The 22719-nt window shown below is 65.4% G+C and overlaps 3 protein-coding genes across 5 annotated transcripts; 1 reads left to right on the top strand and 2 right to left on the bottom strand.

The window, feature by feature from the left end:
• Window positions 1–207: 207 nt before the first annotated feature.
• On the bottom strand, window positions 208–14027 carry ANKRD52 (ankyrin repeat domain 52). 2 transcript variants are annotated; one of them, XM_052665201.1, is made up of 29 exons: window positions 13910–14027; window positions 12140–12223; window positions 10679–10757; window positions 10148–10218; window positions 9511–9711; window positions 9095–9295; window positions 8890–8977; window positions 8663–8805; window positions 8323–8535; window positions 8133–8211; window positions 7685–7799; window positions 7518–7600; window positions 7316–7433; window positions 6753–6821; window positions 6198–6338; window positions 5998–6075; window positions 5605–5716; window positions 5163–5234; window positions 4636–4837; window positions 4193–4280; window positions 3970–4087; window positions 3602–3821; window positions 3436–3523; window positions 2809–2892; window positions 2305–2450; window positions 1898–1980; window positions 1608–1690; window positions 1259–1350; window positions 208–628 (listed from the first exon to the last, which is right to left on the bottom strand). In XM_052665201.1, the coding sequence occupies exons 1-29, from the start codon at window positions 13934–13936 to the stop codon at window positions 384–386; spliced, it is 3423 nt and encodes a 1140-aa protein (XP_052521161.1). In that variant the 5' UTR covers window positions 13937–14027; the 3' UTR covers window positions 208–383. The 2 variants fall into 2 exon arrangements, with proteins under 2 accessions (XP_052521161.1, XP_052521162.1); XM_052665202.1 differs by lacking the exon at window positions 9511–9711.
• An 861-nt stretch (window positions 14028–14888) lies between these two features.
• Window positions 14889–17793, top strand: COQ10A (coenzyme Q10A). The gene is made up of 5 exons (XM_052665208.1): window positions 14889–15028; window positions 16044–16190; window positions 16258–16450; window positions 16517–16618; window positions 16685–17793. Exons 1-5 carry the CDS (start codon window positions 14949–14951, stop codon window positions 16850–16852), a joined length of 690 nt encoding a protein of 229 aa, XP_052521168.1. The 5' UTR covers window positions 14889–14948; the 3' UTR covers window positions 16853–17793.
• CS (citrate synthase) lies at window positions 17081–22279 on the bottom strand. 2 transcript variants are annotated; one of them, XM_052665205.1, is made up of 12 exons: window positions 22142–22279; window positions 20666–20716; window positions 20457–20564; window positions 20313–20378; window positions 20095–20226; window positions 19828–20016; window positions 19557–19756; window positions 19277–19406; window positions 19069–19170; window positions 18793–19002; window positions 18547–18713; window positions 17081–17282 (listed from the first exon to the last, which is right to left on the bottom strand). In XM_052665205.1, the coding sequence occupies exons 1-12, from the start codon at window positions 22193–22195 to the stop codon at window positions 17159–17161; spliced, it is 1533 nt and encodes a 510-aa protein (XP_052521165.1). In that variant the 5' UTR covers window positions 22196–22279; the 3' UTR covers window positions 17081–17158. The 2 variants fall into 2 exon arrangements, with proteins under 2 accessions (XP_052521165.1, XP_052521167.1); XM_052665207.1 differs by lacking the exon at window positions 17081–17282 and having other exon boundaries at window positions 17974–18713.
• Between the last annotated feature and the right edge of the window lie 440 nt (window positions 22280–22719).

Below are 22719 nucleotides of genomic sequence, written 5' to 3'. Positions count from 1 at the left end.
TTCAGGCTTCCCCGTCCCAGCGGAACCGATTCGATCCGCCCCAAAAGCGGGAGCCAAATTCTCTTCCCACCAGCAGCCCCGCGGTCCCCATCAGCCGCTTGGTTTGTTTCTAATTGAGCTTTTCTCGTTTGGGTTCTGCGGCCGCGCAGCCCAGGAGCTGCTGGGTGCCACACGAGGGCTGCCAAGGGCCGCAGCAGCGCGGCGGGGGCTCAGGGCAGCCCTGCTCCAGCAGCACTGCGCCGCCACTCAGCAAGAAGCGTTGAACTCTTGGTGTGCACGGCCGCGCTAGAAGGCCCGCCCAGTCTTGTTCTCCTTTAAAGTGCCCTATATTTATAGAATTTCTAAATAAATATAATAAGATATTAGGTCACCCATAGTTTAAGCTACTCCGAGTAACAGCCGTCCAAGCCGATGGCGCCGTGCCGGTCCTTGCCGTAGGGGCAGGAGCTGCCGTTGGGCAGCGCCCCGCAGGCCGCGGTTTTGGCTGCGATGCCGCAGTTCTTGAGGAGGTTGAAGCTGAAAGAGCTGATGGCGTCTTTAGGTGGGAAAGGCTTCATGGTGGAGAGGATAAGTGCCAGGCAGTCGGCAACGTCCTTGTTGGGGGCGCACGCCAAGGCTGGGGTGTGACCTGGGACAGAGCCGGAGGTGAAGGGGCTGCTGCCAGGACCCCCGGCACGGCCAAAGGGAGGAAGGGGCAGGGAAAGTCCCTCGCTTTCCGGCTCCGCGTCACCCTGCGCCCGGCAAGGGGCAGCTTTCATCCCGTCCCGTCTCAAAGGACCCTGCACCTGGGCACCAGCGGTCCCTGCCCTTTCTGAAACTGCTTTGAGGCGTGCCGGGATCAGCGGGAGGTGAGCTACAAAGCCTCAGAGCCCTGGCAGCGGGGCAGCACTACCGGTATTGTTCACAACCTGAAGGTGTTCCAGCAGAGCAAAAACTGCTGGGATAAACAGCTTCTGGTGGCAGCAGCCAGCTTCTGCCAACTTGCAAGCAAGCCAAGGGCTTATCAGCGGCCCAGGCTGGCACCTGGGCAAGCGCGCCCAGGAGACACACGAGATAAAAAGCCCAGAAGATGCATGAGGTTAAGAGACACATGTCTGAAAGCCCCCGGGACAGGGAATGCCTCCGCAGGGGCGGCAGGGGGTCGGCATCGTCACGCTGACCGAGCGCACGCAGCTCAGACACAGAAGGGGTGGGAAATCCCAGCCCACCGCCTCCCCGCGCCGCCCCGGAGCCCCGCGCGGCCCTGAGCAACACGCACCTTCTTCATCCACAGCCAGCACGGTGGCACCTCTGCTGAGCAGGGCCTGGACAACGGCGGCCAGCCCGTTCCGTGCAGCGATGTGGAGCGGCCTGGGGAGGGAAGGCAGCACTCAGGGGCAGGCAATGCAGCCACCAGGCCCTGGGGAGGCAGGGTCGCCCTCCCCCAGCATTGCACGCATTGGAATCAGCGCAGGCATCGGGGCTGATGCTCACGGCGAGCACCAAACGCGTGCACCTCCTTCCGCCATCCTCTTTTCTCTCTCTCCTCTCACCCAGGCCTCACCACCCCCCCGGAAAGCCCTGATTTCCACCCCCCACCTCCCAGTGCCAGCTGTCCAAATACTCACATCTGCAGAGCACTGTTACTTGCATTGATAAGGCCAAGGTCTTGGGTTTCCCCCAGGATCAACAAGGCACACTTTTCATGACCCTGTAAAGGAGAATGAACTGCTTGTAGCACACAGGCAGCAAAACGGGAGCTGGGTGCTGCCAAAGCTCAAAGCAATTCCCTGGGATTCAGATTCACCCCCCAAACACATCCTTCTGGAACGGCTCACCATTCCAGAAGGGTCTGCAAAGAGAGCCGATGTTTCCTACACTCCCTTCCCTGCAGTGCCTCTGGGCTCCGGCTCCCTACCTTGCTGCAGGCCAGGTGAAGAGCTGTGTTCTTGTTGACATCCAGCACAGTTATATTTGCTTTTGCTTGGTACAGCAGGAACTCTGAAACGAGGAGGGACAGCTGTCACAAGAAAACGAAGCTCAGACCACGGCAGCGGGAGCAGCAGCCACACGCTGAGGGGCAGCAGAGGCACAGCCTGGCTCCAAAGGACCCAGAGGAGGCAGAGGGGCCTCGCAGCCCATGCTGGGGAAAACAGCTGCGTCGGTGTGGCCGACAGCCCCAGGAAAAGCTGAAAGCACCGCAGACCCCGAGCAGCGAACGCCTCCGCTCCCCCAGGGAGTCCCAGGCTGCCACAGGACACAGCGTGGTGGCAGCCCCCTGCCGATCGGCCGTGCCTGGGGAAGGGGCGGCTGCTGCTCACGTACCAACGGCTGCGGTGTGCCCGTTCTCTGAGGCCATCATGAGGGGAGTCCTCCCCAGCTTGTCAGTCGTGTCCACCTCGGCTTGGTGGCGCAGAAGCAGCTGTAAACCATGGATGTTGTCTGCAAAGGCAGCAGCGTGAAGGGGTGTCCTGCGAAAAGGAGAGCTCAGGTAAAGAGAAGGGCACAGAAAGCACTGCAGCAAGACTGCCTGGGCCTGGAGACACGCCTGGGGACATCAGAGATGGAACTCGACCATCTTAATGGCCCCTCTTCCAACCCAAACCATTCCACGATTCCTCGATTTCAGGACAGGGGAGACGCAGAAGCAGCAGAATTGCTTTTCTGCACTGGGTGCAGCCATTCCCTCCCACAGCCACCCCAACAGGCTTCTAAGACAGGTCAGGTAGTGCTGCTGCCACTCTCCTGGTGGGAACCAGCAAGAAGGAAGAGCTGCAGGAGTCACAGCCACCACTCAGCAGCACCACAGAGAGCAACGCCTGCGCTCACCTTCCTTTGGCATCTCTGCTATTAACAATCTTGGCACCTAATGCTTCCACCAGCATTTCAGCAGTGCTGTCCTGGTTGTTAATTCTGCAGTGGGGACAAGAAGGAAAGTTAGAACAAGACTCAGCAGCATTAGCATGGCTGCAATTGGAATGAGGAGCGGGCTCCTGAGGCTCGAGAGCCATCGGCAGCTGGTCTGGAGTTGCTCAGAGTAAAACATCCTTTCTCTTTTTTGACGGCAGCCAAGGAAGCACAACACCATGTCACAGAACTGCTTTGCTCATCCCTCTGCTGTCAGCTTTTCAGGGGCTGACCCTCTCACCTCGGCAGCCCCACCAAGCTGGCACGTGGACCTCCTGCATGCCAGCCCTGGCTGCGCTGCACACAGCCAACAGACAGATGCCCTGCAGCTCCTAGAGGCCCTCCCACAGTCTGGCAGCCACCTCTCTGCCGGAGGGGAGCTGGGACAAAAGGGCTGTGTAACCCTGAGCTGTTACTGCCACCCGGAGAGGAGCCCTTGACAAGCAGGACAGCTTTGGAGCTCCATCTGCAGGCTCCAGCCTGCTCTGGCCCTGCACCCCTCTCCCACGTCACCTGGTGAGAAGCCAGGGCAGCCCCGACACCACTTACACTGCACAGTGCAATGGAGTAAAGGGGTTTCCTTCTAAGTATGCAAACGGATTGTGTTCAAGTAACAATTCAAGACAATCTTCATGCCCTGTGAGGGGAGAGAGACATAAGGCCGTCAGCACCCAGCCAGAGCAGAGGTGGGATGGCGCCCAGCCCCGGCTCTCACCGCTGTACGAAGCCCAGTGCATTGGCGAGTAACCGCTGTAGTCCACCACAGAGTCCAGGGGGTCAGTAGAGAGGGCTGCCTGCAGCAAGGTCCTCAGGATTTCTAAGTGCCCACACGCCGATGCAAAGTGGATCGGGGTCCGGCCTTTGAAATCCCGACACAGAACGAAGGCATCGTGGTCCAGCAGAGCAGCCAGGCAGTCCTCGCAGCCCGTTACAGCCTGTGCCAGAAGAGAGGACGAGGTCAGAGGAATCGGGCTACTTCACCGAGGACTCCTGCGGCAACAGGAGCCCCTCGCTTGTCCTCCAAGCAGCCCCACGCAGGAGGCATCAGAGCAGAAGCTGCAGGCGCCCCAGAGATGCACTCACCCCCCGATGCAGGGCGGTCCTTCCTCTCTTGTCGGCTGCGTCAGCTGTGGATCCCTTCTCCAGGAGGAGGTGGACGCAGTCGACGTGGCCGTTCATGATCGCCAGCATCAGTGGGGTTCTGTGGGGAGGAGGGGGCTCGGCACCGCGCTGCGCTCAGGCGCTGCCCCCAGGCCTGACCACCACCCTGAGACGCAGCCCCAGAGAAAGGCGCAGGCGAACTCACTGGCCGTGGATGTCCATGACATCGGTGATGTCTGCCCGCTCCCCGCTGTCTATCAGGAGGTGCAGGGAATCAGTGTTCCCGTTGGCAGCTGCAGACAGCAGAGGAAAGGCGTTACAAACCCGCACCGACGAGTCCCTCCTTCCAGCTGCCTCCACAGCCAAAGGTGCAGACTCGTGCTCAGCAGCCGGGCACACGTGGCTGAGCAAGCTCATTACAGGGTTGCTAGGCTACAGGGCCGACAGCACACGCACAGGCTGAGCTGGAAACACGTGTGTGCAGAAGCCGCTGGTGTCCTCTCCCAGCTGCTGCCGGGCAACCGGGCCCCCAGCTTCTGCACAGGCGCAGCCCGGCCCTAAGCCCCAGCCGTTTCCCCTTCCCCGATGAGCAGCTGGGGAATGGCTAAAGGAGACCCCCGGCTCCCTCGCAGCCCCCAGCCTCATTACCTGCAGCGTGGAGAGGGGTCCACTTCCTCTTCCTCTCCTTCACCAGGGCGGAGGCGCCGTGGCTGGTGAGCACCTCCACGCACTCGGTGGAGCCTCTCTCCGTGGCGAGGTACAGGGCTGTGCGCCCCTTGTGGTCCCGCACGTCCAGGTTCACGAGGGTTTCTGCAAGTGTCTTCAGGGCTTCACAGTGACCATTATAGGCCTGAGGACAGAGCAGGCGACGTCACCGCAGCGTCCAGAGGGGCTGCGGCCTGCAGATCCAACCCTGGGACGGTTCTGCTGCCCCCTGCTGCGCTCCCACCCCACCCTGCCCACACGCAGCTGAGGCGGCCGTGAAACAGAACGAGCAAGGAGCCCCAAGTGCAAAACAAAGGCATCTCGAGCCCCAGGCTGCTGCCCCCCCTCCCGCTTTGCCCCACGCAGCTCTTTGGCCAAAATGGAGCTGCTGCAGCTCTCTAGGGCACAGCGAAGCCCAGCTCAGAGCCAAGTGCCCTCTGCCACCCTGGGGCTGGGCCAGCCGTACTCACAGCTAAGTGCAAAGGGCTGACTGGAATGGTGCTTTCCACATCCTCCAGGCAGTTAAAAGACATTTCCAGGAGCTGCGACAGCCAAAACACAAACCAGTAAGTGCCCCCGAAAACACGCCATCGTGGAGGCTTCAACCCACACCCTATCTACCAGCAGGCTGCAAGGCAAAAACAGAGCCAACTCATCTGCCCTGGAATGATCTGAACTACAGGAGAGAACCTTCCTTAACCTCACCAAGGCCCAAGTTCTTCCTCTGTGCTACCATCAGCACAACGGCTCGCCGAGAATCCCCGTGGAATTTAATCAAACCCACTTCCCTTCCTCCTGAACAAACAGCACTGCAGCGCTTCCAATGCACACAACTGGATGCTGCAAGGCTCCAGAGGTCCTCGTGGGGGCCTCCCCCACCCCCTGCAGCACACAAGGCTTTGCTTTACTCACCAGTTCAAGGTTCTGCCTGTTGCCATACGCAGCTGCATAGTGGACAGCTGTGTATCCCTGCTTGTCCCGGAGGGATGGGTCAGCACCATTATCCAGCAAGAACTCTAAACAACTGCAGCAAGAGAGAGAAAGGGAGATCAGGAAAACAGTGAGAGTAGAGAAGCATGCCCAGGAAGGGACCTCGTGCTCGATCTGACAGCAGATGCTGTATGAAACCCTGCTGGACACAGAGCACATGCAGACGCCCTGGGGATCAGGGCTGAGGAGATGGCCAAGGTTTGCTCAAGAACCAAACCAGCAGGTGTTTCCTCATTGCAGCTCAGCTCAGCGCAAGCAGGAGTGAAGTATTGCCCTGGGAAGGGGTGAACAACAGATGGGGCTGCACGGACTCACAAGAATGCCTCCTTCATCCTGGACTCCTTCAGTGGCTCCTCATCAGTGTCATGGCTGTTTCCTGAATGAGTCTCTGCTCTGAAGGGTCAGAAGCTCCCATGAGTTTGCTGACCACCCCCCTCCCTCCTCCTCACAAGGCACGGCTTGGGGAGGCGGCCGGGGCACAGCAGAGCATCCCCCCGCTCAGGGCACACGCTCACCTCCTGTACGTGTCCGAAGCAGCAGCATAGTGTAAGGGGGTGCAGCCTTTACAGTCAGCCTCGTTAATACTGGCTCCTGCAGTGACCAGCGTCACCGTACACTGATAGCTGCCGTTGGCAGCTGCGTAGTGCAGTGGAGTCCTGGGGAGGGGAAAGGAGAAAGGGCTGAGGAGCACCGACTGTCACAGGGAAACCGGGGGGCATCGGCAGGACCCAGGGAGATGCCCACCCCAGCTGCCGAGCTGCACCTCACTTTTGGGCAGCTGCTCCGTTTAAAGAGCCAGAGCCAGACTCCTCAGGGAGATGTGGGGCTAAAGCAGCAGCGTATGCAGGGCACTACATCCAAAAGCCTCCCTGGAGGCAGTGTTTTGTCTTCTGACACCAAGCCCAAGCCATCAGCCTGCCCAGATTCAGCTGGCATCACCTCCTAAACCCCAGCTCAGCCCCACACTACTGCTGGGAGGCTGTAAACACCACACGCAGACCTGGGAGAAGCCCAGCCCAAACCCAGCTGCTGCAGAGGAACCACCTTTGCATCGCCCACAGCACGCTTACCTTCCGAATTTATCTCTCCTCCTCAAGTCAGCACCGCTGCTCAACAGCAAATTAAGACATTCAACGTTCCTACAGGAGTTGGGGAGACGAGTCAGACACAGACGAGAAGGCAGCGCAGCAGCAACGCTGACTCCTCCTAGTTGCAGACAAGGCAGCTGCACTCCTACCCACACAGCCTGGCTGTGCGGAGCTCAGCGCAGGCCGTCAGCTGCAGCCACGGCTGGATCTGCTCGTGCGAAGCCCTGCAGCAGCATCGCCCCCGTGCCTCCTGCACTGCCAGCGCCGCCCTGCACCGCGCGGCGAAACGGCACGAGGCGCTCACACGGCCAGCTGAGCCCTGCTGCTCTTCTGGCACCACACTGCGAACCCTTCCCAACCTCAGCCAAGCGAGAACTGCAGCTCCACGTCAAATAAAGGCCAAGGGCGCAGAGGCCAGGATGGATCAGAACCAACACCCCCACACGGCCCAGCGGCGCCCCGTCCGCTCCTGGCCCTCAGCGCACATCCCGACCGCCTGCACAGGGCCGGGCTCGGCACCCGGCGGCAGGCAGCGCTCAGCTCACCCTCCAGAAGCAGCAGCGTGGAGGCAAGTCCTCCCAAGGTTGTCAGGTGTGTTGATATCAAAGCCTGCAGACAGCACGTGCTCATTGCTCAGCGAGGAGACGATGCTGTACAACTGACCTGCGGGGCAGAGTGCAGGGAGTCAGGGCAGCGCAGCGCTCAGCCTGAGGATCCCCCGCAGGCAGGGGCAGCCCGGCCACTCACCTGAGGAAAGTAGCTTACGACAACAGTCTGAAAATCCAAAGAGAACAGCTAAGTGCAGAGGGAACATGTCGTGGATCCCACGCCTGCAGGAGAGGGGACCGGCTCAGCGAGGGCCCTCCTCGCATCCTCCAGCCCAAGGAGGCAGGGAAGGGAGAGATCTTCCTTACCTTGCAGTGTCAGCACCATTCGTCATCAAAGTACTAATTAGCAGCTCGTGGCCATATCTAGCAGCAACGTGGAGGGGGGTATTGCCGTATTTGTCAGCACAGTCAATCTCACTGCCTGGAAAGGGAAAGCCGAGCGCTACCAGCGGATCTCTGCACTCTAATCCCAGGAAGCAGCCTTGCTCTGAAAGAGGCTCAGGCTGCACTGGGAGCAAAGAACACGGGCCAGGCTGCTCTGGTGGTTGTGTCCCATCTCAGGACACGGCTGACAACTCGAGTCCATTCTACATCATGCAGGACAGCTGTAAGTTGCTGTCTGTGCTGGGAGCCCACCTGCCAGCCCGGGGCATTACATCTCCCCTTGTCCCCCAGGAAGGGATGCGTTCAGCCCCCAGGTCTCTGGGGGAGGCACTGAGCAGCACAGCAGCAGGATGGGGCAGCAGCCACTCACCATTCTGAATGAGGATCTGCGAACGCGTGAACCGCCCGTGGATGGCAGCCATGTGCAGGGGGCTCTTCCCTTCCTTACTCTGCAGAGAGCAGAAGCGAGGTCGCGTCAGGCTCCCGTCACCACCCCAAGCTCCCCCCGGGGCAGCAGACCCCCGCATCCCCACCCAGGGCTCAGCCCCTCGGCACCAGACCTGAAAGTTGACGTCAGCCCCGTTGTTGACGAGGAGCTCCAGGCACAGGGCCCCGTTGGTGGAGACAGCAGCAAAGTGCAGAGGGGTGAAGCCCTTCTCGTTAGGCTGATTGACGTTGGCGCCGTAATTAACCAGTTCGTTGGCCACGGCATCTTGGCCCATGTAACAGGCGATGTGAAGTGCAGTGTTACCGAAGGAATTTGGTTCGTCGATCTGCGGGAGCAGCAAACCCAGAGGATTTGGGGATTGAGAAGGAAAAAAAAGGGGGAAAAAAGGGGCAGCCACAAAGCAGCCCACGCTGCCAGGCTGCCCAGCTCCCAGAGCCCGGCTGCGGCCTCACCTCCACGCCCAGCCGCAGCAGGTGACGCACAACCTCGATCTGCCCGCTGGCCGCCGCCGTGTGCAGCAGGGTGTAGCCCTTCTTGTCCTTGCACGTCACGTCGGCTCCCCGGGCCACCAGCAGCTTCAGAACTTCCAAATGCCCTGCGGGAAGGAGAGGTGAGAGCCCAGGGGCACAGAGCGCGCTGCGAGGCGAACCCACGGGGCGACGCCTTCTGGGGGACCTACCCAGAAAAGCCGCCCAGTGGATGGGCTGGCGATCCTTCTTGTCGCAGGTACTCAGGCTGGCCCCTTTGTTTAACAGCAGGTTCACCATCTGGGTGGAGAAGAGCAGCGTGAGGGGCCTGGCTGCCGTCCCACCCCCCCGGCGCCGCAGGAGCAGCCCAGACGCGGGAGGGGACGCGGCGAGGAGCCTGCGCCCCTGTGCACCCACCTCGAGGTGGCCGCTGTGCACGGCGTGGTGCAGCGCAGTGCGGCCCGTGCGGTCGGCGACATTGACAGTGCTGAGCAGGGGGATGATGGCCTCCACACACTTGGTGGCCCGGTTGGCAGCGGCGACGTGCAGAGGCGTTTGCCAATACTTGTCGCGGGCATTGACGTCTGCCGAGTGCTTCAGGAGGAGGTGAAGTGCTTTCTGGCAGGAGCAGAGGAGAGGAGAGCTCCAACTCAGCCTGCTGGAGCCACAGGCTCATCCCACCCGAGCACAGCTGTGAACTGCAGCCGCATGGGGGTACTGGCATGGGAGAAACGCATCTGAGCCGCGGGACGTAACGGAGTGAGGGCTGGTTTGAGACCAAGGAGGTGCAGAGCACCAGGACAACGAGTGGAACCCATTGAGCTGCACTCTACAGCGATTCCCTTTTTGCTGAGCGGCCGTGCGCTGCAGCCCCACACTCGCAGCACCTCCTGCCTCCTGGACATGCAGCGACTTTCCACACGCTCCCAGCCCGCAGCAAACGCCCCTGGCAGAGCTTTGCGCTCACGCATTTCATCTCCTGCCTGCTGCCAATCAGACAATCCACAAGGCCAGCTGATGTGTGGTAACTTGCCCTGCGTGTCAGATTCAGAGCTGCTGAACCCTGCCTCCAACCAACACGGCAGCAACGTTCCTTGCTCTCAAGTAACTCAAAACGGGACAGAGTTAAGCGGGATGAAGCTTAGCCCACGAAAGCCAAATGTCAGGAAACCTTTCCAACAAGATCTCCTGGAATCGGCTCCAAAAAGAGAGAGGGAGCCCCATTATCCGTCAAAGGAACATAAAGCTGGATTAACCAAAGCCCTTGGGAAGGGGGAAAAGGCAGGAGGGCAGCGTGGGGAAAACACGCGCTGGCTCCTGAAGGAGGCAGGGGGCAGACAGGGTCTTCCCCAGCTCTCATTTGAAGCATCTGCGTTACGAGGCCATCCTCTCCCCACTCCAACAGAACCATCCGAGCCAAAGGCAGGCAGGACAGAAGAGGGCAGCGCTCCTCCTCCCAGCAGCACGTACCTCGTTGCGAGAAGCCGCAGCGCGGTGCAGCGGGGTGAGCCAAACAGTGTCCTTTGCATTGACATTAGCACCTGAGGAAGAGCGAGAGCAGAGGCTCAGGAACAGAGGTGACCAGCTGCTGCCACGCGGGGCTCCTGCAGGCACGAGCAGCAGCCCTGCTGCAAAAGGGGGCTGTGCTGAGCTTCAGGCGAGGACAGAGACCAGGAAAAGCCACATCCCTTAAGGCTCTGCCAGCTCCCCTCCGAGCCAAACAGCCGCAGCAGAGCCCCGGAACGCAGCTCCCTCCTGGCTGGGTGCCCTCCTCTGTTAGTTCAGCTCCACGCTGCTTCGCCATCTGAACAAACCTCTTAGGATTACAGCAACGTTTCCTAATCTTTCCCTGCTGCAATCCCACTGGCTTAATTACGAGCACAGGGGAGTCTGGAGGGTGACCAACCCCTCCTGCTCTGCACCTCCCAGCGCAGAAGGGATCAGAACGACTCCCTCAAGGCAGCCCAGTGCCGAGCAAAACGCCCGAGCCCCGGCCCTTACCTGACAGTATGAGGAGCTCGAGGATTGCAACATCTCCTATGTAGGCAGCAGCATGCAGAGGTGTTCGTCTTTCTTGGTCCTGAGCAGGGATGGAAGGAGCTGCCATCAGCTCTGAGAGCAGGGGAGCGCTCAGCACAGCCCCTCCTGCCCAGCGCAGCACAGCAGGTGGCTCAGGGCACGCAGTGGGAAGCTGCTCCAAACGAGCCGCCTCCCCCCACGGGAACCGCAGGCAGTTCCTGCAGCCTGCTGGAGGCCAGCGAGGCTCTCGAAGCCCCTCTCCAAGCCCTGGTTGGATTAGCTGAAGAAAAAACACCTTTCACTTCTGTTTGCTCAGGGCTGGGCCCTGCGCTGCCTCTGCCTCCAGGCACTCAGCTCGGCGCTCCTGGGGAAGTGCCACGTACCAAAGCTGGGAAGCAAGCAAGGGGAAAGCTGGAAGAGCACAGCTCGCTTCCAGTCCCACATTTTGTGCTGGGGGGGAAAAGTAATTGTTTTTCAGAGAGCTAAGCACTGGGAAATGGTGGCAGTCTCATATTTTGCAGCACGCTGAGCTGGCACGGCCAGGCAGGAGGATGTGAAAGCGAAACCCAGCTGGCAGGTCAGCAAACAAGCAACAACATCTCTAAACCTGCACACCAGAAGGAAATTACGCATCAACAATCGCGGTTTTATTCCCTCGGCAGCTGCACGAGAGCCCTGCAAAACAATCCCAACACTGACAGCGAGGACGAGGCGCTGCCCGGTCCCTGACCCAGGCAGGCACAGGGAGAAGCCCTCAGCCCTTCACAGCACACCGTGCCACCAGGCTCTGCCACGGGCAGCAGGCAGCGCTACAGGGGCGGCGCAGAGCCCAGCACCGCAGCCCAGCAAGGCGCTGAAGCCGAACACTGCTGCGCTCGTGGCTCAGCGCTCGGGCTGGGAGCGCGGCGACTGCTGAGCCGGCGCTGGTCCAATGGAGGAAATGGGGTGTGCACCAAGGGGGGACGTCCCAGAGAGGAGCAGCGCCTTCCGGCACCCACCAGGCTCACTCTGCTTTGCTGACCAGCTCCAATCTTCCTCCCTCCACTGGGAATAACCTTACGGTTGGGCTCTCGTCAAGCCGTTCTGGGTCAGCATCCCAAAGAAGTAAAAGGTGAAGCGGCGGCGTGGCAGAGCTGAGCCCCCATGGGAGCCCCCCCCTCACAGCCCACCGCCTCCCAGCCACGCTCTGCGCCACAGGAGGCTTCAGGAAGAGCTCTCCAGGATGGGAGCCCCGTCCTTCCACACACCCCATTTTACACGATGGAGGCCACGGGACGAAACACAGCTACCAGCGGCAAAATCCTGAACCGACTGGAGCCCCCAGCTCTGAGCTCCCTGCAGAGCCCACCCCAAGCCCCCCAGCAGCCCATGTCCCCCCAGTGCTGCTGGGAAGCGCGGCGGGAGCCGGGTGAGGGCCTGAGCCGCAGGCTGGGCAGCACTCACCAGTACGTTGATATTCTCCTTCTGATTCAGCAGCGACCGCACTTCCTCTACATCGCGGTTGAAGATGGCTTGGACCAGAGGAGGCTGCAGAGAGAGGGATGGGAGGGAGGTGAAGGAGGGAGACGGAGCCCTGAAAGCCGAGCGCGGTCTGTGCGAGGAGCAGGACGGGGTGCTGAGCAGCTCGACCCGCACCAGGGACCGACCTCAAAGCCAGCGGAGGCGGTTCTCATGGCCTGGTATCGTTTGGCAACGGGGATCGATGCATTCGTTTAAAACCAACCTATTACTTCAGCAAAGGGAACCCAGCAACCATAGCTCTACAACTCCCCGTTTCAGCTTCCGTGGGTGAAAGTCTTGCCTTCCTCAATCATTCTGCACCGGGGGCACCGTAGAATACTTTTATCTTTTGCCTCGATGGCTTTGCCTCACAAGAAGCCCAGGAGTCATAATAGAACTCTTTTATCACCAGCTGCAAGGACACCTTCCTCGGTGCCACACACACTGCTCTAAAAGCTGCGGCCTAGCAAGCAGTGGGAATTGCTTGGGAAAGGAAAAAGCCACTGAAGGGCCTCCGGAAAATGGGGAAGGAGGAGGTGGGCACTCGACCACCCTTCACAGCACTGACGGTGCCCAAAGGGACACGAGAGTCCTTGGAAAGGAGCGAACACGTGTGCCCATACAGTGCACAGACAGCCTTGGCTGTTCAGATGTGGAACCTGAACTCTGAGAGGCTGCTTGTTTGTCATGGCGCCTGGTCTGCATGGCGAGGAAGAAAGGCGTGCTGCTTTCTAACACTGCACTGGGGTTACAGAGTTTTCCTCCTGGATTCCGGATGACAGCACTGATGGGTTTTGGACAGGGAACGCTCAGAGGGTGGCTTAGAAAAGCTCCCTGCTATGGAGCCCAGGCAGCGGTGCTGAGTGCAGGACGGTGAACCGCAGGGTGCCCAGGCTCCGCTCAGTGGGAGATCTCGGATTTTTCACTGCTCTCCCATCCCTAAAAGCGGCATCGCATCCCCCGCGTTTGGTGGGGCAGCAGCCACGCAGCCCAGCGCTCTGCGCCCAGCACCGCCGGCTCCCGCAGCATCCACCTGAGAGCCGTCAAAGCCGGGCAGCGCATCCCGGCTCGGAGGCAACGCGTGACTCATCCCGTCGGAATGCGGCACACGGCATCCCTCGGTTCGACGTTAAAAACACAGAAATGCGATAAAAACGGGCAGGCGCGGCAGAGGCACCGCGCCGCCGTCACACCCACCGCCCCCCGCGGGGCAGCGGAACGCTCCGGTGACCGGAAAAATAAAAAAAGTTCTCGTGCCGCCGCAGCCGCGCGCCCGCTTCCCACCTCCAGCCTTTCCCCTCCCGCGGCCGCGACGCTCCGCGAGGATCGGACCGAGCCGGGCCCGGGCGGAGCCCGCGGGGGAGCCGGGCGGGAGTGGAAGCGGCAAAGGGCCACGTGCGGGCGGCGCTGCGGGATCCCCGGCCGTCCCACAGCTGCGGGCCCGCGGCCTCCCCCGGGCCGAACCCCGACCGCGCTGCGGCCCGGCGGCCCCCACCGCCTCGCCGAGCGCGGATCCCGGCGCTGCGGCGCCGCGGGGGGGGAGCGGGGGTTCGGGCCGGGCCCGGCAGCGGGTTGCGGTCCGGCGGGAGGCCCCGCGGCCTGGGGCGGCGGCCCGGCCCGGTGCGGAGCGCGGTAGGCCGCGCATCCCCGGACTGGCGCGGCGGCGGCGCCGGGCGCGCTGCGGGATCGGCGGGGCGGACGCGGCGGCCGTACCTGGTCCGTGATGCTGAGAATCCCCATCTCGGGGCGGCCCTCAGCGCTCAGCTCCCGGCATCGGGCTCCGGCCGCGGCGGCTCCGCTCGGGCGGCTGCGGGGCGGGGAGCGCCAGGGCCCGCCCACCGCCGGGGAGCGGCCGACACCGCCGGGCCGCAGCGCCGCCGCCGGCCGTTACCACCGCCAGCACGGGCGGCGGGGCGGGGCCGGGGCCGGGCCGCGGGGGTCGTCGCCCCCATCGGGCCGGGGCGCGGGAAGGCGTCGGCGGGGACGGGGCGGCCCGGCCCGGGAAAGGGGCGCCGAGGGGCGCCCGGCACGTGGGGGTCTGGAGCGGCCGCGGCCGGGCGCGGACGCGGAGCTCGGGGCGCTTCCTTCGCTTCCCCCTCCCGGGCCGGGCGGCTCCGCCGGCTCCCCATCATCCGTCCCGCGCCCCATTGGCCTCCAGTTGGGTTTCCCGCCGGGGGCCGGGGCTGCCATCACGGAACTCCCGCCGCCTCCGGGCCAGTGAGAGGCCGAGGCTGAGGCCGAGCGTTGCGCCGCGTTACGGAGGCTCCGCGACGAGCCGGGAGCTCCGCGGTAGAACCGGCCGGGGGCGGCGGGCGCCACGAACCCTACGGCTCCGCACGGCGCCGAGCGAAGCGACGCCTTCACACCGCCACGTGGGAGGCGCCTCCCGGTGCGGGGATGCACAGCCCGGCTCCGCGCGTTTCCCCGGCTGCTGCACAGAGGGCGGCTTTTGATTCGGTGCGACGAGACCGAACCGGGGAAGCGAGAAAAACGAGCCCTGAGCGCTCAGCGGCGGAGCCCCGGCCCGAGGGGACGGGAGGAAAGGAGCGAACCCGGGCGGAACTACAAGTCCCGGCGTGCCTCGCGCGGCGCGGCCTACTGCTCCTGGCGTGCCTCGCGCGCGGGCGCCACCCGGCCCCGCCCCCCGGGCCGTGACGCGCGCGGGCTCTATGGTGACGCGGTGACGTCACGCGGGTGAAAGGTCACGGCGACGCCGGGCTGAGGGCAGCGGAGCCGCGTCCCGGCCCCGGTCATGGCGGCCCGGCGGCTCCGCGGGGCCCTGCAGTTCGGGGCGCGGCAGCGGCTGCGGGCGGTGGCAGCGCCTCCTGGGAGGTGAGCGGCGGGACCGGGCGGAGACCGCGGGGACGGACGGGGGCGGGGACGGGGACGGGAAGGCCTCGGCGAGGGCCCAGAGGTCACCGGTGCGGGGCGCGGCTCCGCGGGGAGCGAACGGCGCGCGCTGCGGGGCGGCAGGGACGAGGCGGGGGGCGATGCGGGGCGGCGGCCGTCGCCGCGCCCGGGACAACGGGAGCGGTGCGGGGACGCCGGCGGTCCCGGCTGACCTCTGCGCCCGGGACGTGGCCGGCAGCCAGCGGCTCCGCGCCGGGACGGGGGCACGGCCGGTCCTGGAGCTCCGCCCGTCGCCGCCCCGGGGCTTCGTTGGCGGGTACCGAAATGGGACCTTTCCTCCCGCGGCCGCCGGTCCCGGAGGAAAGCCGTTAAAATTCCCACGGAGATGGAGCGCGTCCGGCCGGCGCTGCCGCGGGGACGGCGGTGACAAACGGCTCCGCCGGGCTGCAGCCCCCGCGGCTGCGCTGTCGCCTGGGATGTGAGGCGGGTCGGATCTGGGTGATGCGAGGCTGCGGGCGCTGATGGGACCCCGCCGCTGCAGGGCTGCGTGTGGGACCCGGCACCGCCAGGGCTGCGCAGCGTCGCCGCTTCCCTTCCGGCGGGGCGGCACTGCCTGCACGGCCCTGAGCGAGGTGGGAGGTGGAGGAGGGTGAACGTCGGGGCTCAGCTGGGCTCTGAGCTGCCCCGGCCCTGCGGAGCTGGGGAGGGGCCGCGGGCAGTTGTCCTCGCTCTGCCGCTCTGCCGCTCTGGATTAGGTGTCCCCGAGGTCAGGTTTCCCTCTGCCTTCCTCCTCTTATGCAACAGCAGCGCTGGCACCGGCTGCACTCGGACTTTCCTGGCCTCTCCCTGCTGCCCGCAGCCCCGGGGCGGGATGGATGGGGCAGCTCCCCAGCGCACCCCGCGGTTACTCCCAGCCGGGGGCTGAGGAAGGGATCCCCAGCAGAGCCGTGGGGCGGCCCCGCGCCGCTTCCTCTGCCCACACCTCTCTCCTGTGCAGATTTGCAGCACCGTGCAGCCTTGGCTTCGGCCGCCCGGTGGTCAGCGCTGAGTGGGAGCTGCAGCGCGCGCCCTCCCGCTCCTTCCTCAACCTCGCGGGCTCCTTAACCAACAAACGCAAGGAGTACTCGGAGCGGCGCATCATCGGGTAGGTTGGGGTCCCGCAGCCGACGCCGGGGCCCCCGTTCCCCTCTGAGCGCCCGCTCCGCGCGCAGGTACTCCATGCAGGAGATGTACGACGTGGTCTCCAACGTGGACGACTACAAAACCTTCGTGCCCTGGTGCAAGAAGTCGGTGGTGGTCTCCAAGCGGACGGGGCACATCAAGGCGCAGCTGGAGGTGGGATTCCCGCCCGTCCTGGAGCGCTACACCTCCATCGTCACCCTCATCCGCCCGCACCTCGTCAAGGTGAGCGTGGCCCCTCGCGGCCCCAGCCCCGCCGCCGCCCGGCCCTGATCTCCCGCTCCCCCGCAGGCCGTCTGCTCGGACGGGCGGCTCTTCAACCACCTGGAGACAAACTGGCGTTTCAGCCCCGGCATCCCCGGTTACCCCCGCACCTGCACCGTGGATTTTTCGGTGAGCCCCGATGCCCGGCGGGACGCGGCCCAGCGCCCCCCCGGCTCACGGCGCTCTCCTCCTCAGATCTCCTTCGAGTTCCGTTCCCTGCTGCACTCCCAGTTGGCCACCGTGTTCTTCGACGAGGTCGTCAAGCAGATGGTGGCGGCCTTCGAGCGCCAGGCGGCCAAGAGCTTCGGGCCCGAGACCCGCATCCCGCGGGAGCTCATGTTCCACGAGGTGCACCAGACGTGAGGGCGGCGCTGCGGCTGCGGACTGTGCCAGGCTCAGCCCCGCCCCCCTCTTAAATATTTATTTGAGTGCGTCTTTGCTGCCGTTGCCTGGAATTCCCTCCCGGCCCCGCGGGCGCCAAGCGCTGCTCCTGCAGGGGGCTGCTGGGAGACCCCCGGCCCCGTCGCACCACGGCAGGAGCCGCGGCCCAGCGCCGGACTCCCTCATTTTGTAGCTGATTTTGGTTTTAAGTTTTTGTTTTAGTTTTTTTTTCTTTTTTTTTTTTTTGGGGGGGGGGGGAGATTTTTTTTTTTAAACCCTTCGTTCCTCTTAACTCTGCAAGGCCAGAGGGCTCCAGCTCCTGCGCCCGCGGTGGAGGAACTCCCGGGTCAGCTCTGCCTGCCCCGCAGAGGAGGAAGGTTGGCGCTCGCTGGCGGGGGAGCCCGGCCGGATCCTGCTGGGGAACACAAGCGGTTGGTGGGGGTCTCGCCGCCGGGTCCCCCCGCCCCCGCCCCGACTCTTCAGGAACGGAAGGGAAGAAGGGGCGGAGCGAGGCGGCGGCGGGGCAGAGCTGCCAGCCCCTCGCCTGCAGCCGCCGTGCGCCCGCCCCGCCGCGCAGTTTGCACAAGTCTCACGCACAGCAGGGACGGGGGCCTCGCTCCGACCGGCCCCTGCCCCCCCCCCCCCCCCACCCGTTGCCCCTCGCCACCCCAGGGACCAGCACGGCCCCGGCCCGAGGCGCCCCCCGCTCCCCCTGAGCTTCCCTACCTTCAGCCTGGAGGACCCGGGCTCCAGCAGGCCGTGACACCCGCTGGGGGGCCACAAGGGGCCCCCTGAGCCACCCCCCGGCCCTAGGCTCCCCCACTCAGCCCCCCCCGTTCCATCCCCGTCACGGAGGAGATCGTGGCCTTGCTGTCCAAGGAAGGACTTCTGCGTATGCCAATAAAGAGCATTTCCAAGGGTGAGCCCGGCCTCCCGCTCCTCTCTGGGCAGCCGTGGGGCAGGGAGGGGGGCAAGGGGAGCTGGAGGGGGGGGGGTCTGCACCCAAGACCACCAGGCTCCAGCTGGGTGCCTACAGGGGCAGCCCCAGGTCTGGGTCCAGCACCCAGAGTGTGGCAGGGGGGGGGGGCGGCAGCAGCTTGGGCTTTGTTAATAAAAACATTTATTTTGCATTTTATCGTTGTTTGTACAGAACGGCCCAAAGCCTGCGCCGGGCCGGGGCTGGGCCAACGGGGAGCGGGGGGCCCAGCTCTGGCTCCGGGGGCATCAGACGTGGGGGTCACACAAACACGGGGGGGCGCGGGCTGGGGAGGAGTGTATCGAGGCCTTTCGAGGTGGGGGGGCTGAAACATTCATTCTTCACCAGCTGCCCCAAGGGCTGGACCCCCCCGGGGGGGGGGGGGATGCGGACTGGAGTCTGGGACCGAACCCCTCTCAGGGCGGGGGGAAGTGGTTGCAAAGGGAGGCCCGAATCCGGCCCCCCCCCCCCGGCAGCGGGGAGCTGGGGCTCAGTGTGCGTGGTGCTGCCGGGCCGGGGGCGCAGGAGCCACGAAAGGAGGGGGCCGGGCCCCGTGCCATGGGGAGGAGGGGGCGCAGGGCAGGAGGGGCCCCCAGGGCCGCCCCCCCACAGCCGGAGTGGGGTTCAGTGCCGAGTCCGTCCCGGGCCCGGAGGCGTCGGGGGGAGCAGCGAGCGCAGCCCTGACCCCGTCCCTTTTTACCCGGATTTGTAGCCCACGAGCTGCATCAGCCCCGCAGTGCTCATGGATTTGGGGCGTTCCAGGGGGAATCCCAGCGCCCGGCTCCAGATGAGCTGCGAGAGGACGCCCAGAGCGCGGGACACCCCGAAGAGCACGGTGTAATATTTCATCTCCTTCATGCCGTAGTGCTGCGGGGAAAGCGGCGTCAGGGCAGCGCGGGGGGCGGCCGGGACCCCCAGCAAAGGCACGGGGGGCAGCGGGGCTCACCTGCAGCAGCACCCCGCTGTGTGCGTCCACGTTGGGCCACGGGTTCTTGGCCTTGCCCTGCTCCAGCAGCACGTTGGGGACGATCTTGTAGAGCTGAGCCACCAGCTTGAACAGGGGGTCCTTGGGGAGGTGCTTGAGGGCAAACTCTCTCTGGCACGTGTAGCGCGGGTCCGTCTTCCGCAGCACGGCGTGGCCGTAGCCCGGCACCACCTGGGAGAGCGGTCAGCACCCAACTGCCCCCGGCCCCCCCCGGCCCCCCCCCAGCCCAGCGCTCACCCGGCCCGAATTGAGCGTGTTCCAGATGAAATCCCGCAGCTTCTCATCCGACACGTCCTGGCCCAGCTCCTTCTGCAGGTCTGTGAGCCACAGCAGCACCTCCTGCGGGCACGGCGGGGTCAGAATGGCAGTCAGAATGACAGACAGATGGATGGGGATGGACGGAGGCACACAGATGGACAGACAGACAGGCCGGACGGACACCCACCTGGTTGGCGAGGCCGTGCAGGGGCCCGGCCAGCCCGTTCATAGCAGCAGCGAAGGCGAGGTAGGGGTCAGACAGCGCGCTGCCCACCAGGTGACTGGTGTGGGCGCTGACGTTGCCCCCTTCGTGGTCACTGCGGGGCCGAGGAGCGGCGTCAGGTCCCCACACCCCACACAGGGCCCCCGCAGCCCCACGCCCGTCCCGGCGCTCCCATTGCCCCACACCGCGCTGCCCGGGCGCATCCCACACCCCGAGGCAGAGCAGGGGCGGAGCAGCCCCACACCTGTGGATGGTGAGGTAGAGGCGCATCAGCTCGATGAACTGCGGGTCGGTGTAACCCAGCATGTTGGTGAAGTTGTGCGACCAGTCCAGGTTGGGGTCGATGGCGCCGATGCTGCTGCCCTCACGGTAGAGGTTGCGGTAAATCTTGGCGGCGACGCAGGGCAGTTTGGCAATGAGATCCATGGCGTCCTCATAGACAAACTACAGACGGGGTGAGAGGGAGTGAGGGGGGTCCAGGTGCTGCCCGCCCCCCGCCTCCCGCCCCCCCGTACCTCCCAGTACTTCACACGGTTGATGCCCTCAGCGTAAGCGCGCGCAAATTTGCTCTCGCTGTTGAGAGCGGTGATGGCGGCGCTGAGCTGGGACATGGGGTGCAGGTTGGTGGGGAAGTTGTCCAGCATGGTCACCACGTGGGAAGGCAGCGCCGCTCGCTTGGCCCATTCACGGGACACCCAGCTCACCTGCAGGGAGGGGGCGCTGAGCGGAGGGCTGACAACCCCCAACCCCCTCCTCCCAGCCTGGGGGTCCTGGCGCGTTACCTGCTCTGGGGTGGGCACCTCACCCGTCACCAGCAGCCAGAAGAGCCCCTCAGGCAGCGGCTCCTCACCCCCCGCCGCTTTGGGCAGCAGCTTCTGGCACTCGGGGATGCTGAACCCACGGAAGCGGATCCCCTGGAAGGGAAAACCCAGCAGGAGCGGGCGTCAGCACCGCTGCCCTGTGGGTGCCCGAGTGGGGCAGGGGTGGGGGGCAGCCCCACCTCATCGGGGTCCAGCACTGAGGTCTCGTAGATCAGCCCCTTCATGCCCCGCATCCCGCCGTACACCTGTGGGAGATGGAAGCACAGGGCTCAGTTATGGGCTGGCACAAACCTGTGCCCCCCCCCCCCCGGTGCCCCGCTCACCATATCCACCGTGATCTGCCCGATGGCCGTGCTGCCGTGCTGCTGGCGGAAGCTTTTGATCTTCGCCTGCTCCTTGGGGATCATGGAGGCCAGGACGTCCTTCAGGTTCTGAGGGGGGGGAGGGGGAAGGAAAGAGAACCGTGAGCCCTGCGGTGCTGGGGGGGCACTTAGGGGGGTATCAGGGGGTGAAGCTGTGGGTTGGTGCTTACTGTGGCAGCAGTGGCAGCGTGGCGGGCAGCAAAGAGGACACATGGAGCATTCTGCAAGAGAGCAGAGATGGGGGGTACATGGGGGGGATACATGGGAGGCGGGGGGTCCCACTCTGCAATGGGAAGGGTCCCTCGGTGCCCCCCTCCCTCCCACACAGCCGCTGCACCCACGCGCGGTTCGGCCCCAGCGCAAGTTCCGCCCCCCCCCCCCCCGCACCCCGCGGCGGAAGCACGAGGGGCCGCCGCTGCCGGCCTTTGCGTTCCGCGGGTTTCCGGCCCCGGGGAGCGCCGCGCTCTGATCCCCGGCCCGGAGGGATCCCCGACTCTGCCCCCCCCCCCCCCCCGCACACACCGGCACCGCGCACAGCCCTGCAGCGCTGGGTCCTGGCCAGACCCCCCGGCACATTGCCACCCCCCCCCCCGCGCGCAACGACCGTGACGCTCTTTTTCCACTGCGCCCGGGGGGAACTCAGAGCCGCCCCGATTCCCGCACCCACCCCGCACCCCAGACCCCAACCCGGCACCGGGGGGCTGGCAGCCCCGCCCATTCGCACCGCAGGTTTCAGCGACGCCGCGAACAATAGCGCGGAGCGGAGCCCAAGGTCAGCTCCCCCCCCCTCCCCCCCCCACCGCAACGCGACACCGCACCGTGTGGAACCCCTCGGGCCCTGCACCAGGAATCTGCGGGGCCGCCCCCGCACGGCAGCGCCACGCAGCGCCCCCCCAGCCCCCGCGCAGCTCCCCGCGCAGCCCCGTGTGCTGCACCCCGAACGGCCCCGCGGGGACCCCCCCGCCCGGCCCCGCCCGCCCGCCCGCAGCTGTCACGGCTCCGTCGCCCGCTCAAGGTCACGCGTGAGAGCGGCGCTGCGGGGACGGCGCGGGGCGGTGGCTGCGGGCTCCGGGGGGGGCGTGGGGACCCCGCATCGCCCCCCGTGGATCGCAGCGCCGAACCGTGCGGGACCCGCGCGCGGCGTTTCGCCGCTGCGGCAACGGGAATGCGGGGACGGGGCTGAAGGGGAAGAGGATGAAGGCCGCGCCCGGCTTAGCGCGGGGTCAGCGCGGGCTGAGGGTGCGGTGCGGGCGCTGATTCATTAATTAATTTATTGAACGTGTACGTTGCACGGCGCGGGGCGCCGAAACAACGACCGTCCCACCCCGCACCGCCGCGGCCGTTACGAAACGCAACGCGGGAGCGGAGCTCCGCAAAGCGCCGCCGCTGCGGGGGCGCACCGGGCGCGGCCCCCCCCGGTTTTACCCTGCACCGGGCGCTCCCCCCGCCCCGCCCCGCCGCTCCCCGCGCCGTGCCGGTCCCCGCGCACCACGTGCTGACACCGCCGGTGCCGCTGCGGCCCCGCACCCCCCGGCAGCCCCTTTAAGGCGGCCCCCCCCGCGTCGCCTCTTTAAGAACGCAGCCCCCCCCTCCCCCCCAACCACGGCGTCGCCCCTTTAAGGCACGGCGGGGCCGGGTGCGCTCACCTTGGGCCCGCGGAGGCGCGCGGCCGCTCGGGTGCCGGCAGCGAGGAGCGTCATGGCGGCGCGGGGCGGAGCGGACGGAGCGGGCGCGGGGCCGGGACCGGGACCGGAGTAAACGGCGGCGGCGACGGCGGCGCCCGGGGGTCCTCGGCGCGGCGGGCGGGGCGAGGCGCGGCGCGGCGTACGTTATTAGCATAGCCCCGCCCCTGCCCGTCCCCCTCGGGGCTGAGCCGCTCGCTATTGGCCGTGCTCTCCCCTGATGGGGCGGGATTATGCAAATGAGGCGTCGGGGGGCCGGGCTATAGGTGGCCGCCGCGTTCGCCTGATCTGGGCGTGGGGTGCGGTGATGCGAGCCCCGCCCCGTGGCGTCACCGAAGCATCGTGACATCACGGATCGCTGCGTGACGTCATCCCTCCACATCGCCCCCTCTCACTCTCTCGACGCGTGCCCTCCTTACTGCTCGGCTGTGGCTCAGTGCTGCTCTGTGACCTCAGCTCGCGGCGCTCACCCCACGACACCGCACTGCACTGCGGTGACTTCGGAGGACTCGGCGGGGGGGTGGGGGGGGCACGGTGCCCAA

Source organism: Tympanuchus pallidicinctus, unplaced genomic scaffold (assembly GCF_026119805.1).
Source record: "Tympanuchus pallidicinctus isolate F22 unplaced genomic scaffold, pur_lepc_1.0 scaffold63, whole genome shotgun sequence".
NCBI classification, from domain to species: Eukaryota; Metazoa; Chordata; class Aves; order Galliformes; family Phasianidae; genus Tympanuchus; species Tympanuchus pallidicinctus.
Note: the sequence above shows the minus strand (reverse complement) of the source record. Positions and strands in the feature narration are given on the sequence as shown.

Bases quoted from the DNA above. Each gene is read 5' to 3' on its own strand.
- ANKRD52 (XM_052665201.1), bottom strand. From the start codon at position 13,936: ATGGGGATTCTCAGCATCACGGACCAG. The intron at 6,076-6,197 runs GTGAGCGTGTGC...CTGACCCTTCAG, and splicing joins GCTTCGGACACGTACAGGAG to AGCAGAGACTCATTCAGGAA. The intron at 1,351-1,607 runs GTGAGTATTTGG...TTCCCTCCCCAG, and splicing joins AGTAACAGTGCTCTGCAGAT to GCCGCTCCACATCGCTGCAC.
- COQ10A (XM_052665208.1), top strand. From the start codon at position 14,949: ATGGCGGCCCGGCGGCTCCGCGGGGCCCTGCAGTTCGGGGCGCGGCAG. The intron at 16,451-16,516 runs GTGAGCGTGGCC...GCTCCCCCGCAG, and splicing joins TCCGCCCGCACCTCGTCAAG to GCCGTCTGCTCGGACGGGCG. The intron at 16,619-16,684 runs GTGAGCCCCGAT...TCTCCTCCTCAG, and splicing joins CCTGCACCGTGGATTTTTCG to ATCTCCTTCGAGTTCCGTTC.
- CS (XM_052665205.1), bottom strand. From the start codon at position 22,195: ATGACGCTCCTCGCTGCCGGCACCCGAGCGGCCGCGCGCCTCCGCGGG. The intron at 20,717-22,141 runs GTGAGCGCACCC...GCTCTCTTGCAG, and splicing joins CGCGCCTCCGCGGGCCCAAG to AATGCTCCATGTGTCCTCTT. The intron at 19,407-19,556 runs GTGTGGGGCTGC...TCGGCCCCGCAG, and splicing joins CTCTACCTCACCATCCACAG to TGACCACGAAGGGGGCAACG.